General features: G+C 47.9%; 2 protein-coding genes across 3 annotated transcripts in view; one reads left to right on the top strand and one right to left on the bottom strand.

Moving 5' to 3' along the window:
- The window catches only part of LOC128833742 (protein Wnt-4-like), a 55,823-nt gene that overhangs the window by 33,934 nt on the left and 5,164 nt on the right, over positions 1–16,725 (top strand). The gene's annotated exons all lie outside the window — the stretch shown is intronic.
- Positions 260–16,038, bottom strand: LPAR5 (lysophosphatidic acid receptor 5). 2 transcript variants are annotated; one of them, XM_054041999.1, is made up of 2 exons: positions 15,963–16,038; positions 260–1,879 (listed from the first exon to the last, which is right to left on the bottom strand). In XM_054041999.1, exon 2 carries the CDS (start codon positions 1,564–1,566, stop codon positions 445–447), a length of 1,122 nt encoding a protein of 373 aa, XP_053897974.1. In that variant the 5' UTR covers positions 1,567–1,879; positions 15,963–16,038; the 3' UTR covers positions 260–444. The 2 variants fall into 2 exon arrangements, with proteins under 2 accessions (XP_053897974.1, XP_053897983.1); XM_054042008.1 differs by lacking the exon at positions 15,963–16,038 and adding an exon at positions 13,516–14,226.

Raw genomic sequence — 16,725 nt, 5'->3', positions numbered from 1 at the left:
CTTTAATAAGTATACATTCTAGGAGTATGTGTGTTTTAGGTACATCAGCACTAACTACAACTTATCTGGTGTTCTAGAGACCTCTACAACAAATGTGCGCTCAGATACTGCAATGATGAGCATGGTATAAGAATCTACGTAGAAGAGAACAAAATAAAATTGTAGAGTGTGTGTGTGTGTGTGTGTTTTCTAGGTACATATTTCCCACTGTATGTTTCCCTGTAGTGGAATACAGTGTTTTAGAAACATTTCTCCACCATTTCTCATTTTGTTGTAAAAAATGTTATTTAGTTTTGCATCACCAAGTTTACCATCCTCACATTTCCTTATCACCCTACTAAGCTTCTCCAGTTTGATCAGGGTACATACACTCTAGCCAACTCCCACAATCTTCCTGGCATCTTATGGCTACCCTATAACTCAGCAACCCTGTGACTTCCAGGATTATATTTCAGAGTCCTCAATTGGGCCATTCAAAAATATTTTGATAGGAGCCAGTGGCAAGTCCTCATTGGGGAGAATGAAGTTTTTGACTGGGTACTGCTTTGCTTCTAGACTGGAGCGTGCGCTATAGAGTTTTGTCTTTGTGACCTGAGTCTTGGCCATCCCTGTGTCGGAGTCCCATGCTTGGCCCCGCCGGAGCTTCTTGAAGGTGTTACGGAAACCTTCAGTGCTAAAGTAGTAAATTAGGGGGTCCAGAGAGCAGTTCATGCTGGCCAACAGCACTGTGACAATAAGCACCTGGCGCACAGAGTCCCGAACTGGCGGTTCAGCCTGGATCACGTGGGCCTTTATCATCCCGTAGGCTGCCAGAGTTGTGTTGTAGGGCACGAAGCAGATGATGAAGATCACCAAATTCACCACGAGCAGGCGGATAGTCTTCTGCTGGCGCAGGCTCTGTGTCTCGCTGGCCTGGCATAGCTTCTGGAAGATTCTAATTGAGCAGTACGTCACAGAGGTCAGTGGCAAGAGGAAGCCCAGGATTTCAGCCAGGATGACCAGTGGGAAGATGCCCTTCTGCCACAGGCCATCACTGAAGCTTTCAAAACACAGAGCGATGGTCTGGTTCCCTTTGATGCAGGAACTTGACCTGTGTACACCAGCAGCCGGAACAGAGCCCACCAGGATAAGCACCCACACCACCAGGCAGAGCAGCCGGGCCAACTTGGGCCGCCGAAGGTGGCGCCAGCGGAGTGGGTGGACAATGGCAACATAGCGATCCAGGTTGATGCACATGAGGAAGAGGCAGCTGCCATACATGTTGATCTGGAAGAGGGAGCCAGACACCTGGCAAAGGAAATTGCCAAAGGGCCAGTGCTGGCTGGAGTAGTAATAGAGCCGTAGTGGCAGCGAGAGTGTGAAGAGCAGGTCGCTTACTGCTAGGTTGAACATATAGATGCTCACCACAGACTTGAGGTGCAGGTAGCGCAGGAAGACCCAGAGTGCCATAGCATTGAGCATCAAACCTGCCACAAAGATCAAGCTGTACCCAACCAGGTGCAGCCGGTGGTTGGAGCTGTAATCTTTGCATTGGTCCAGACTTTGAGAGATGCTGGCATTTGACATGCTCAACAGAACCTGTAGAGATCTCAGTGATGTAGTTCAGGCCACTGATAGGCAAATGGGGCACAACAAGAGGCATGGAGGAAGATCATTACCCTCAGGGGAGCAGGAGTCAGGTCATTCCCTGCCGCCCCTCGGAAGTGGATGGGTGTCTCTCTCTCTGCAGATTCCGTCACCAGCTCTTCAATGGGTCTCCTCCTGGTATCGGTGGTTTGGAGGTCAATCACTGGTTACATTTCACAGATTCTTTCCAGCAGTTGTGGTGATGTGGATGCAATGCCGGGTTCTTGCCAGATGTGGAATGACAACACAGTTCCTGATCAAAGTGAAAAATCAAGAAGGATGAGTAAAAGCTCCAGGGTGTTGGCTTCTGCCCTTAGTACACACAGAGAAAGAAGGGAAGGAGCAGAAAGATAATAGAAGGGGATGGGGCAGGGTGGTGAGGGGAGGCAGGGTAAAGTCTAAGGTAAGTTTGAATGATAATTTCTGACTGAATTTCTGCACTGTTCCCCTTATTGAAAACAAGCCTGAGCTTCAGAGAATGATAAAAGTTTGTCCAGATTAGAGTTTGTGCTCCTGTTTTAACTTCAATCAACACAACTATAAATGCTAATCTAGGTGCTCCATGAACATTTGTTCCAGGACACAAGTTTAGCAGTTTACCCTAATCTAGACAAACCCACAGGGTAAAAACTGATGCACATACCCTCCCCGCATGCAGACATGAAGATACGCAGTAAATGAAGGTTATTTATCAGTGGCTATATTTTTTTGAGATGAGCCTATACACAGTTATGCAGGGGATTAGGCAGACACACCATCTCACTAGAACCGTTGGGTGTGATAGCCACCTGACATTCAGACTAAATGAGGGAACAATTTAATATCACCTTTGTCTGGTGATAGCTGGAACAGTGAAAGCCACTGGCCAGGGAGTAGACTGCCTGCAATCCTGTGCAGTCCAAGGGGTTTCCCAGAGGTCTAATAAAAACACAGAGGTGGGGGATTATTTTGATTGCAACAGTGTGTGTGTATATAGATAGATAGATAGAGAGAGAGAGAGAAAAGCAGGAGAAAAAACACAAGAGAAGCACACAAAGAAGGTGTCAAGGAAGCCTCAGAGAGTCAGAGAAGTACTTGTAGCATGCACATGAGAAAAAGCTATGAGAGAGAGCAGCTCTTGGGTACAGCGCTGGCTAAAAAGAGACTTGGAATTGTGAGCAAAGAAACTCTCTCCTACTGTTTGATTCCTTCTGTGGTCAGGGAAAACAGGACTTTGTATGTTCTTGGTAAATTAACAGGATTTCATCAAAGAAGTACCTGACTATCTTCAATTTCTCCTCCTAGCAGAAATGGCCCACAAGATCCTGAATAATGGCTAACCACTCAGGTCAAAATTAGACAACTCAGTTGGGCATGTGCAGCAGACCAATGGCACCTTCTGCAAGCAATCCCTATTGTAGCATCTGTGCGCTTTCCCCTGGGGTTCCCAAGATTCAGGAGATGAGAACATAAGAGGGACAGGGGACCCTAAACATCTCAGTTCTTTCCCCCCTAAACTTCAGAGCCTGGTGGAGCAACAGGGCTCTGAGAAAGAGGGGAAGCGGGCAGCTAACGTGAATATGCAAAGGTTCCTATCAAGGAAATTCATTTATTGGTAAACAAACAGAGGTTCTCCACCTTACAATAACGGGAATTCTTCAAGATGCTTTTTCCATGCAGATCCCACTGAAGGGCTGCATTTTCACGAGCTCAAAATATTTTTGGCCAGCAGCATCTGCTGAGTTTGCATATGTTCCCACTTCCAAAGGTATAAAGAGTGCAGCAGCCCCTGCCACCACTCAGTTCCTTCACTACTACAAAACATCCCACTAAAGGACTCCATATCAGTGGGGAAGGAGGGCAGATCATGGGATTCATGTGAACAAAAGCATCCAGTTATTGTAAGGTAAATAGCCTCTCTTTCTTCCTCAAGATTTGTCTGCCCAGATCTCACTAGAAGTATGGGGGAATCACAAGTCTCAAACATGGGTCCCCAGCCAGTCCTCAGCCTGCAGCTACCACCCAGCAGCTCACTTGTACTGGCAGGGCGTGTGGCCTGGTGGACTCTAGTTCACCTTAGGCACCGCCCACAAAGCTCCCAATTGGAGATGTCTGGCCTCTCTGATTGGCTCACACTCACAATTTAAGCCAGAAGGAGGCACAGAAATTTGTCTGAGCAACTATGTGCATCCCTGGCTGGCTGCTACACTGGACACTGCCTTCTCGCCTGACTCCCAAGTCCTGCCTTTCTGTCCTGTTCCTGGTACCTGCACTCCTGCCTTGTTCCAGATCCCTGCTTCTTAGCCCCAACTGCTGTCTGCTGACCACAGCTCTGACCAGTGGCTTGATTCCTGGCTCTGACTCCGGCTCCAACCCTTGGCTCAATGTTGGACTCTGACCACAGCTCTGACACTTGGATTGACTCCCAAATTTGTCTCCATCACTGACCTCCAGCTCCTGGCTTCTGACTCCTGCTTTGGTCACTAGGCATGACCACCATTGCTCAAACCATGAGGCCTGATTGTCTATGTTCCAGTCTACAACAGTTTGCTCAGCCCACCAACCCCTCTAAGTTGGGTCCAGCCAGATATGGACCCAGCAGAGCGCCCTCTTCCCTAAGGAGTGCTGGTGCTCTATGAATAGGTGTCCCGCCTCCAAATAGACAACCAAGCCATGCAGGTGCAGATGGCACAGCTGGTTGCTGAGAATCAGTCACTGCAGGGGCAAGTCCATCAACTCTGTGCAGAGACCAATGCACCACGGGCCCGCTACTGACCACATCCTGACCTGAGCCAGGACCTGTTGTCCCCCTCCCAGAGTGCTTCAGTGGGGATCGTTCCCAATTTCGAGGCTTCATGAACTAGTGCTGCCTATCGTTCTTGCTTTGCCCTCAAATATACTCGTCCGACCAGGCCAATGTAGGCCAGGTAGTCAACTGGTGATTGGAGAGGTGTTGGACTGGGCCTCTCCCCACTGCAGGCCAGTGATCAGGTGCTGTTTAGCTGGGACGTTTTCTAGCAGGCACTATCAACCATCTTTGGTGACCCAAATTGTGCGCTCTCTCTGCCGAGCAGAAACTCTGACAGGGGTTTAGGCACAGCTGCCTCCTATGCAGGACACTTCTGCCATCTCACATTGGACATGGAGTGGAGTAAGGCAGGGTTGCTGTTCCAGGGGGGCCTGCTGGACAGGTTAAAGGAGGAGTTGGCTAGAGTTGGGACCCTGACTGATCTGGTGCCTTTATCAATCTTGTCATCCAGATTGACAGTTGGCTGCATGAACAGCAGGAAAAAAGAAGATAGGTTGTATCGGACCGATGCCCACTGCTATTGGGTCCCACTCTGCAAGTTGAGCCCATGCCAGTCGATCTGGGCTGCTGACTACTCGCCCACAAGTAAAGAGAGTGCTGGCAACATTTTAACCTGTCTACTGTGGTGAACTGGGTCATGCAACACTGATTGCTCCTTGAGGAGCCCAGATAGGAGAGAACTAGGAAAATGAGCCAGCCCAGGCCTGGTAAAGGGCACTGGCCTGAGCACCTTGACAAAACATTCCTGAGTGTCAAGCAATTGCCATAGCTGGCATTCAGCATGCTTTCCATCGACCAACACCACATTTGCAAGTACCGGAGGAGCTACATGTCCCAGAGTGCTCCCTTCCAATCTTTCTGCAGCAGGCCCTCATTAACTTGGGTGCAGTGGGTGACTATTGATCTGGATGCAGTCCAGACCCTACAGATTTCCCTAAGGCTCAAGCCTGTTCCAGACCTAGTAGAGGTCACTGTGCAAGTGTACCAAGAGATGCTGCAGTTCAGTACCATTCACTTCCCCCCATTTTCCCCTGATCTTGGGAATTTCTTGTCTGACCCTTCATAATCGTCTCATTCACTAGCATGAATGAAAGGCCAGCTTCTCTTCAGAATACTGCTGGCAGCACTGCTTGACCCCAGGAAGCAGAGAACACATGGTAGAGCACTGATGGTCACAAACCGGAGTAGCTGGTCTGACACACTCACCTGCTGATCCCAAGCCTCAGCTTCCTCTCCAGTACAGTGACTTTGCCACTGTATTTGAAAAACAAACAAACAAACAAAACCAACCCCAAGAGACATCCTACCTCTACATAGGGATTATGATTGCCCAGGTGAACTGCAGCCAGGAGTGAAAATTCTGTTTGGTTACATTTATGCCATATCTGAACCCGAAGTGGCTGCCCTGTGAACCTACCTGCAGGAGAATTGGGCTGAGGGCTTTATTCGCAAGTCTACCTCACCTACTGGGCACCAATCCTCTTTGTTAAAAAGAAAGATAGTAGCATCCAACTTTGCGTGGACTACCAAGCATTGAATCAGGTCACTGTTAGGAACTGGTACCCCGTCTCTAATTCCCAAACTATTGGACCACGTGGGGGATGCCTGAATAGACACAAAATTGGACCGCTGATGGGCACATAACTTGGGGATGAGTGGAAGATAGTCTTTCAAAAATGCTATGGACATTTTGTATACTTTGTGATGCCTTTTGGTTTAACCAATGGCCCTGCCAGATTTCAACATTTTATTAACAGTGTGTTCTGGAATATTCTGGACCAGTATGTGGTGGTACATCTGGATGACATACTTACAGACAGTGCTGAGCAACATACCATGCATGTCCGTTCTGTCCTTGGAAGGCTATGCCAATATCGCCTCTACCCTTAGTTGAAGAAATGTGGTTTTGGACAGGCATCCATAGAATTGTTAGGGTTCATCTTATCCCCAAGGGTATCGAGATGGACTCTCATAAGGTGAAAGCAGTCCTCGACTAGGCAGCTACACAGAACATCTGAGAACTGTGGCACTTCCTGGCATTCATGAATTTCTATTGGCAATTCATCCCAATGTACTCAGAGCACATCACCCTCCTTACTGCCCTTCATCCCCTGCACTGGCCTGCCCTCCTCCCAGGAAACCACCCGGCTCTGGATGGATCAAGTTGTCTGCCTCCATGAGGGCATCATCTATGATCATGGTACACAATTTATCTCCTGCTTCTGGCATGAAGTTCTCTGGATGTTGGGCATTCTTGCCTTTCTCTCCTCCACTTATCCTCAGTCAAACAGTCAGGCAGAAAGAACAAACCAAATTTTGGAACACTACTTACAGTACTATATAAACTACCACCAGGATGACTGGTACTCACTACTACCCCATGTGAAGTTCACGTACTATAACGTGGAACAATTGTCTACTACAGCGGTTCTCAAACATTAGCAAACCAAGAACACCCATTTTGATTTAAAAATTTTTTTGCAGTTCTCCAAGACCCCCGACTCAGTCCCAGGCCCTGCCCCCACTTCACTTTCCCCCGCTCCTCCCACCCCGCCAAGGCCTCAACCCTCTCCGCCTCTTTCCGCACCCTCCCCTGAATGTGCCTCATCCCTGCTCCTCCCTCTCCCTCCCAGCGCCTCCTGCACACTGCTCAACAGCTGATCCCCGGCGTGCAGGAGGTGCTGGGAGGCAGGGGGAGGAGTTGATCAGCAGAGCCCCTGGAGTACCCTCATGGACCCACAGGAGTCTGTGGACCCCAGTTTGAGAAACACTGGTCTACAAGACAAAGCCCCCTCTCCTTTTTCCACCCCAAACTATGGGTGCCACACTAGTTTTTAATCAAGAACTACCCACAACTTCCCACAACCCTGCAGCTTTTGGTTGAGTGCAACAGATCCATTGGACCAAGATAATCTGAAAACCCACCTAGAGGAGGCCAGAAGAAGCAACAAGCAATATGCAGTCCGTCAATAACAAGAACAGTCCACTTTTTCAATAGGTCAGATGGTGTGGCTTTCAGCCAAACATCTGCATGCAGACAGGCCATCTTGTAAACTGAATTACTAGTTCCTGACCACCTACTGAATTTGCTGCCAAATCAGTCCACTTACCTTTGAACTCCTCCTGCCCTGATCCCTGCAAATCCACCAAGTGTTTCTTGTATCACTTCTAAAGCTCCATATACAGGACATGTTTTCTCACTGTTCTCAACTGGCCGTCCCCCCTACCCCCACAAATACATGTTCAAGGCCATGACAGATATGTCATCCATTATATCCTTGATACAAGAATGAAATGGGGTAAACTCTGCTATTTGATTGGAAGGGTTACAGTCCCAAGGAATGCTCCTGGTAACCCACAGAAAATGTCCATGCCCCAACCTAGTAAAGACCTTCCACAAGAACCATCCTAGAAAACCCAGCTCACTGACAACTGGAGGGCACCCTAAATGGGGAGTGTTATGAGGGATCATGAGTCTCAAACCCAGGTCTGTGGGTCCCCAGGCAGGCCTCAGACCGCAGCTACCACCTGGCAACTCCCTGGTACCAGCAGGGAGTGGGGTTGGTGGACCCTAGCTCACCATAAGCACCACCCACGAAACTCCTAATTGGAGAAGCTGTCTGACCTCTCCTATTGGCTCAGATTCACTATTTAAGTCAGAAGGAGGCAGAAAGAGTTGTTTGAGCCAGTAGGTGTATCCTTGGCTGGCTGCTACATCAGACCCTGCCTTCCCTCCCGATTCCTGCCTTCCTGTCCTGTTCCTGCACTCCTGCCTTGTTCTAGATCCCTGTTTCTACTCCCCACCCCTGGCTCCGACCCTTGGATCAATTCCTGACTATGACTCTGACCCTTGGCTTGACTCCCAACTCTGTCTCCGTCACTGACCTCCAGTTCCTAACTCGCCCTTGGCTTGTCTCCTGTTTCTTTTACTCTGGCTCCGACCCTTGACTTCACTCCTGGTTCCTTACTCCAGCTCTGACCCCCAGTTCCTGTTCTTGACTCTTTTCAAGGTCTCTTATGAGCCATCCCAGGAGAAAGGGGGAAGAAGGAAAAAAAAATCTAGTAATAGGGCTTCTACTGTCATAAGAAAATGAAGTTGCTGATGCTAAACTTCCAATAGTGGGAAAGTTCTCAAGTACTATGCTATAGGGTGACTATACACACTCTTGTTGTCCATGTTTAGATGATGGTCTGAAATAATTGCAAGGTGAACCTTTGCTGAAGATATGGATAGTTCCAATGATTTGAGATGTAATATGTATTACAGGATTGCTGACATTGGGCCTGCTGTCGGAGAGAGGTTAGTATTGGTCATCCACAGCAAAAACTTTTTTTGGAATTCAGCAGGATCCCCTGAACTTGGGCTGAGCAACGAAGTCCCATAGCCCAAGCAGCAAGATGGAGAGACTCTTAGGATGTTGAATCTGTGTCTCCCTCTGAATTAGTAAATCCAGCGAAACTGGGAGGAACAGAGGATTCCCATGATAGACCTGCAGCAAGTCAGAATACCACCATTGTCTGGTCCATGCTGGTGCAATGGGTTGTCCTGTCTGATTCTCCATAGTACCCTTAGGTATTAAAGCAGAGGTTTTCAACCTTTTTCCCCATTTGCAGACCCCTAAACAATTTCAAAGTTCTTGGAAATCTTAGACCTAGTCTGTGGACAATTGGGGGTCCATGGACCACAGGTTGAAAACTACTGTATTAGAGGAATTAGCGAAAGGCATTGAGAGGACTGTTCCCCAATCCAGGAAGAAAGTATCCATTACTGACTGTCTGAGCTTGCTGTTCAGCAGAATCTCTTGGATTTGGCATTGTAACCTTGCCACCCAAATTTATGAAATATCTAGTCTGCTACTGACTGTTTTAGAGACAACTCATGTTTGGTCATGAAGGTTTCAGCTCTGCTTCGCAGAATGCAACTCATTCTGAGCAGAAGAATTTTTTGGGCTGAACCCTGAGTTCTTAGAAAGGGATGGATTTGGGGGAGGAGCAGAGTACCTCTCTCAGCAGGACAACCTTTGGAACCATAGACAGGACATGGTCACAAGTTCTGAACCAACTTTTTTTTGCCCCATATCCAGGGTTAGAGTTTGACAGGGATCCCAGACCTGGTTTCTTAGATCCTGAAAGGAACTCAGAGCAGAAAATGGTCTCTTGCAGAACCCTGAAGTCCTTAGTTGTCTAAGCTTATTCTGCTATAGTCCCCAAGACATCTAAAATTTCTGCATCTGGGCATGTACACAGCTAGCCAAGTCCTGACACTACCCAGCAGCTCAGCACCTAACACATGTCTAAGTCCTAGCAGGATTCACAAACTAGGAACTGCCCTGGATTGGGCCCTGAAGGCCAGATAGGCAGTAGTCATGCTCTGATCGCATCTAAACCACACAAAATGAACAGAGGAGGAGGTAGGGATGCTCCCATTATAACCTTTAGCCTAGTGTTTAGGGCAGGGGTGGGCAAACTTTTTGGCCTGAGGGCCACGTCGGGGAATAGAAATTGTATGGTGGGCCATGAATGCTCACAAAATTGGGGATGGGGCACTGGAGGGGGTGTGAGTTCCAGGGTGGGGATGAGAGGTTTGGGGTGCAGGAGGGTGCTCCAGGCTGGGATTGAGGGGTTTGGAGAGCAGGAGGGGGGGATCAGGGCTGGGGCAGGGGGAGAGGCTCAGGGGTGCACGCTCTGAGCAGCGCTTACCTCAAGTAGCTCCTGGAAGCAGTGGCATGTCCCTTCTGTGGCTCCTATGCATGGAGGAGCCCCTGACCCTGCTAGTGCTGAAGCAGGCCCATGCAGCAGCTTCGGGAGCCGCATGGTGCGGCCCCCGCCCCGGCTGGAGCTCGCGGGCCATCTTAAAATGGCTCGCAGGCTGGATCTGGCCCACGGGCCATAGTTTGCCCACCCCCTGGCCTAGGGCATTAACCTGAGAAGTGGGACACAAGTTAAAATTCCTGCTCCGCTGTAGGTGTTGGAACTAGTGGTATGGGGGCTGCTGCAGCACTCCCTGGCTTGAAGTGGTTTCCATTATATACAGGGCTTAGTTTGATTCAATGGCTTTCAGCACCCCCACTATACAAATTGTTCCAGCATCCCTGGGCTCCAGGTCAGGCAGAGGGAGGAACATATTCTGGGTTTCCCATCTCCTGGCTGAGTGCCCTAACCACCAGCCTAAAGGTTAAACTGTGATTGTCACCTCAGTTTCTTCTTGAAAGAGGACTGACCTGGCTTAGGGGCTTAATTCCAGGATAGGGCTCATGGCTGTGAATCCCACGTGGAGATAGGCCCCTCCCTCCAGCCCACAGGTAAGTGCCTATGGCCCCACTCCTCCCTTAGCATTTCCTATTGGCTAGGCTGCTCCCTGCTCAGCTTTCTGGCTTTTTGTGAATCCAGTTCTTAGGTGCCTAACTCACCCCATCATTGTAAAGTGAGCCTGGATGCCTAACTAGGGACTGGGAATTCTACTGGGGGCAAGGCACTGCAGTGCTGGAAATTCCCCCTTGTGAATCAACTTAGCTGCTAGTACCTCCTGATGCTGGCTCTGTCTCACCTACTTGCCCATGGAGAAAAGGGCTGATATGCAGACCACTGAGATGGGGTGTTTGCCTCACCAAGGCATGCTGGGCACCAAACATGTGTATCCTTAGTAGGAAAGACCCATAGACGAGATGCATAGCATTGGAACTTGGATCACTTCACTATGGGGTCTGTTATTATGTATCCTGCTGGAAATGTCAGTCACAGGTATGGACGCAAAAGGAATTTTATGTATTGCCAGAAGTTGTCTAAAATTTTAATTATCTAATAACTGGTTGCAAAAACATTTTCAAAGTCAGCAGAATAATCAACCAAGTCAATGACAGAATGGGGCAGAGGCTCCAGGTCTGCAGTTGAAAGGAACAGAGGCATATGGAAAATGCAGCCCCATTTTATACCCTTGCCTGCATAGAGCTGTGAGGGAGGGGGTGAACAGGCTTCTCAATGGGCAATGGTTCCAGAAGGTACCACTGGTCTATTGGACTTTGAGTGGATCTCCAAGTGTGAATGTGCAGAGGCCACTTGACTAAGATCATCATCATCAATAATGTAAGTGGCTGCTTTCACTTGAGGATCCCAAAGCACTTAACAATTAACAGAGCCACACTCTACCCACACCAGTGAAAAAGACAAAGAGTAAGCCGGAATCCCCTTGCCCTGACATGCAGCTATCGCTGGAGTATGACAAAGTAGCTGTTTAACAGCAACACAGCACAAGTCTAAAACAGGGAGTGAAGGAGCATCCAGTAACCAATTCAAAGTACAGGGGAAATTTAGGAAGGCAAAATGGAATCAACCTAAGTGTGTATTTGACCAGGATAGCAGAGGGTATTTAATGACCACAAAGGGTAAAGGTATCTGTTTTAGCTTAATAACAGATATTTCCAGCTGCGTAGTAATCTCTGGCCCCATAGTGAGGCACTGGGATAAGCACTGACTCTTGGAGGAGCATACACCTTTCTGATTCACCCACAGAAATCACTGCAAAATGGTCTATCGAAGCTCTGACCACACCAACCCTGCTTCGCTTATGAAAATAGGGCTTACAGAGGAGTTATCTGTCTCCATACACACTGCATGCGCCTTCTGCCACGCTCATGTCCACCAACACACTGTGCCAAGAGCAAAACAATCTATTTTTATCTTAGAGGAAGGAAAACAAAAGAAAGAAACAAAGTAAAGTCTTCTGGAGAAAATGCAGTGTCTCCCCGCTGCACAAGGTGCAGCAATCTATGCTCCGACACTCAGTTTCAATAAAGTCTCTTTATACCACTCTGTCCCTGAGAATGCCCTTGTGCAGTGAGCTGTGGATGTGGTTTTTCCACAAAGGCTGATCTAATATTTCCAAACCCAGGAGTTAAAAAACCCTGGAATCAGCCTCCAAAAAATCATGAGATTATTTTAAATCATCTCATTATTTTAAAGTCAAATAAATTGTGGATGCTTTTTAGAGTCACAGAATGTCAGGGTTGGAAAGAACCTCAAGAGGTCATCTAGTCCAACCCCCTGGTCAAAGCAGGACCAATCCCCCGACAGATTTTTGCCCAAGATTCTCTAAATGGCCTCCCTCAAGGATTGAACTCACAACCCTGGATTTAGCAGGCCAATGCTCAAACCATTGAGCTATCCCTCCCCCAAATCACAAGTTTAAGTTCAGAATGGACTACTAGATCATCTTGCCTGACAGAATGTACAGTGCAAGCCACCTGGTTTCTGAGTCTTTAGGTTATATACTTAAGTCACATTTTCCAGCTTTTCTCTGTAACCATGGGGACTATACATATGTATACAAAAATAAAATTAAATGAAAGCTGGGTTTCTCTGATCAATTGCCTTAAGGAGCTGGAGCTTTAAGAAAAACACCAAATATCACAATTCTGTAATAAAATTGTAAGTCAGTAACACCACCAACCCTCGACCGCTGAAGGGTGTGTATGAATCATCCTGTGTCTAAAAGGAAACTTGATGAACTTCAACCTCAGCACCCCATTTGAGTCAATTACATTATCAACATTTTTTGTAACTCAAAGGCCTAAACACCTGTATTTGACATGCAAGCTGAGATTCCCATTTTCATTTCTAGTTCTCTAAATCAGTGGCTCTCAACTTTTCCAGACTACTGTACTCTTTCAGGAGTCTGATTTGTTTTACATACCCTCAAGTTTCACCACACTTAAAAAAACTCCTTACTTACAAAATCAGACATAAACATACAAAAGTGTCACAGCACACTAGTACTGGAAAATTGGTGACTCATTTCTACCATACAATTATAAAATAAATCAACTGGAATATAAATATTATACTTACAGTTCAGTCTATAGAACAGTATAAACAAGTCATTGTATGAAAATTTAGTTTGTACTGACTTGGCTAGTGCTTTTTATGTAGCTTGTTGTAAAACTAGACAAATATCTAGGTGAGTTGATAGACCCCATTGAGAACCACTGCCCTAAATCACCAGAGAGAAGCACACAATATTTATAGGCCCAAAGGGCAGGTTCTGGTCACATACTCAAAAGGTTGTTTGTGTCTGTTGCCCAAAAACTCGCTTCCTATCTCCTTACCTTTCTCCGAGCAGAGCTGGAAGCAGGTGAATGCCCTTGTCCTGATGACCACATCCACTGTGAAGACTTCAATTAAGCAATCAAAACTGACGGCAGAGCAGAAACAAAGTGGATGTAGAAAGGCAGATAGGAAATTAGCCCCTGCACCTCCTATCCAATGTAGGACAAGAAGGTAGTGACTGCTAGGTCACTGAGTCCAGTCCTCTGCTGTTACAGGCAAATCTGTCATATAATCCCATTCCTAAATTTATCAAGATCCATTTTAAAACCAGTTAGGTTTCTTTCCCCCTTTCCTCCTATTGGGAGGCTTTTCCAGAACCTCACTCCTCTGGTGGTTAGAAACCTTCTTCTGATTTCCAGCCTGAATGTATTCATGGGCAGTTTATACCCACTTGTTCTTGTGCCAGCATTGTCTGTTTGGCTTATATAGCTCTTCTCCCTCCCTTTACACCCCTGATATGTATTTACAGAGAGAAATCCTATCTCCTCTAGCCTAACAAAATGAAGTCTGAAACAAGCCAAGATCTTCCAGTCTTCTCTCATAAGATTAGGTGCTTCATTTCCCTGATCATCCTGGTAGCTCTTTGCTACACCTGTTTCAGAGCGAATTAGTCTTTAGTGAATACCAGTGACCAGAACTGCACACGGTATTCCATCAGAGGCACTACTCCCGCCCTAACTCTCTGCATGTGGCTGCTTTACACTCTCTTCTGTTTTTCTCTCCCTCTCTCCTTCATTTCCCCTTCTTATTCTATCTTCTTCCTGATCCCCTGCTGTGTTGGCCCTGGCAAATGGACTTTGCTGTCTGCAGGTGGTATGCCTGCCGAGCCACGCTTCTATGAAAGCAGAAGTGAAAGCAGTTGTGAAATATAAGTAACTCCCTTGGTTATGATCACAGCAGCAGATTCCCTGAAACATGGGGACTCTGGAAACATGCCATCTGAAGAAGTGGGTTTTTTACCCATGAAAGCTTATGCCCAAATAAATTGGTTAGTCTTTAAGGTGCCACCAGACTCCTCGTTGTTTTTGTGGATACAGACTAACATGGCTACCCCCTGATACTGGAAACATATGGACACTTTCACTTTTGACCCATTGCTATTGCTGCTGCTTCTCCTCCTCACTCACCCCCTCTTCCCAGTTATTCATGATCAATGGGGGGGTGGGGGGGGGAGTTACCTGTCCATGGATTTTCCCAGCTGCTGTAGATGAGAGTGACAAATGGGGAGGAAATGAGATGGAGGAGAAATTAATCATTAGCCAGCAATTGTTGCACACATGGGCCCAGAGACTCCTATCAGTGCACTGGGCTCCCAGTAATCATAGCACTAAAGAATGAGACCCCTGGAGAGCAAAGCCAGCTGTGTATCCCTGGAATGGAACTGCTGCAGAGGGAGAAGGGCCAGAGGGAGCGATGTAGATAGTGCAAGGATTGGGACTGAGGAGGAGGAAAGAACAACTAGCATCTGTCCCATTGACCCCACAGCATGGGTCTGTTGTCACTAATTGCACACTAAATTGGCACTAGGCTGAATCAGTTGCAGAATGTGAGACTCTGTGCAATGCTTGGAGGGTGGAAATTCAGGGGTAGCAGGAAGCCTGAGAACGGGGGATGCAAGGGAGAGTAGGAGAGATTTCTGCCTCTTTCCATAGCCTCTGTATCTCTGGTGCCGTTTAGCACTGTGATCTCATTTTCTGTAGTATCTGTGCCCTTCACCTTGGGGAGGCTGTTGGGACCAGGGAGACACTCCCCTCTGCCATACTCTGAGCCCTATGCTCTCTCCCCAACGAGTCTGTCACTGCCACCTGCCTTAGTGAGAGCACCCCCTTCTGGGGCTGTGAAGCTATTCCCAGCCCCTGTGGGCTCATCACTGCCTGGACCCTTTCTCTGCTGCGCTTGTCCAGCTCCTCTGCCTGTTGGATGTTCTTTCTTGTGTTTGTTTTTCTCATTCTGTATGGCCCTTGTTTGGCTGTCACTGCCTCCTGATTCAGTGGGTGACACTCTGGGGATATATGTCTCTGCTGCTCATAAATCCTGCGAGGATACAATGGCAGCCCAGCCACTGATCTCATCCAGCTTCATTTTAGTGCTTGCTTTTTTGAGCCAAACCCCCTTTCCTGCTTCCTTGTTGCTGGGATCTTTGTTCTTACTACTTTTAGTGTCTTTTGAATTACCATTGAGAATCCAGCCCCACTAAAGGCTTGGAGGGAGAGAGAGAGAGCACGCGCGATACTGGGGAGGAGTCTGCACTTCACCCCTTACAGGGCAGTGAGAGTCTTTAACCCCTATGTGGGAACAACCCCCCCCCCACACGCACACACACAGTTGTCTCAGCTGAGCATAGCAGCCCATGCCCCACCATGTGCATTCCAGGTAGTGGGATCTTTGTGGGTCCCTAATTCTGGCCCATAGTTCTCTGCTGTCCCTGTTGGAAAGTTTTACCCACCTCTCTGATTTTCTGACACTTCAGCCCATGAACTGCCATTCTTGTGCTGTCCCAGGCAAGGTCAGGAAGCTGTATCATGGACCCTCAGCTCACCAGGAAAAGCAGCATAACCACCTGCATTTCCTCACCTCCCCGCCCCCTGTCTGAGTTGGTAGCAGGTAAGACCAGCTTACTGGGGGCGTGCTGGAGGTTACACCCTGGAGCTGCAGATCCCAACATGTCTTTGGCCTGGGAGTTCAGTCTCGGAACAGATGAAACCAAGATTGGGAGGAGGGAAGAAGAAACAGAGAGACAGAGACATGAGAGTTGGGGGGCAGGGGGCTGCAAGAGGGACCCATAGTACAGAGCACTATCCAGCCCTGTTTGTATGGCGGGCAATTTCAGTAAAGCCTGTGACTAAAAGACTCTCTCATATGTGTGACATGAGACCTCAGCCAGAGTCAGAGGTATAGCCAGTTGTAACTAACTACATGAGGAATTAAACCTTCCTTAGCCTACAGGAGGGTGGGCGTTTCCCAGTCCTGTTTAGGGGAAAAAACTTTCTCTCAGGATGTTCCTGCTCCCAGCACACAAGGGTTAAATTTGCCTAATCCCTCAGTGATTCCACAGTGCAGGGTTTTTTTGGAGGGGGGCATATTTACCAACCTAGACCATGTCAGTTTGCACAAATAGCCCACTCAGGGAGAGGTATTACTCCCCCCCCCCCTGGCATTTCCAGGGCTGTCCCTTCACCTCAGGCTGCTGGGGGTGGGGGAGAGCTGCC

Source organism: Malaclemys terrapin, chromosome 1 (assembly GCF_027887155.1).
Source record: "Malaclemys terrapin pileata isolate rMalTer1 chromosome 1, rMalTer1.hap1, whole genome shotgun sequence".
In the NCBI taxonomy this organism is placed as follows: Eukaryota; Metazoa; Chordata; order Testudines; family Emydidae; genus Malaclemys; species Malaclemys terrapin.
The sequence above is the reverse complement of the archived record's forward strand: the minus strand, read 5'-3'. Positions and strand labels throughout refer to the sequence as shown.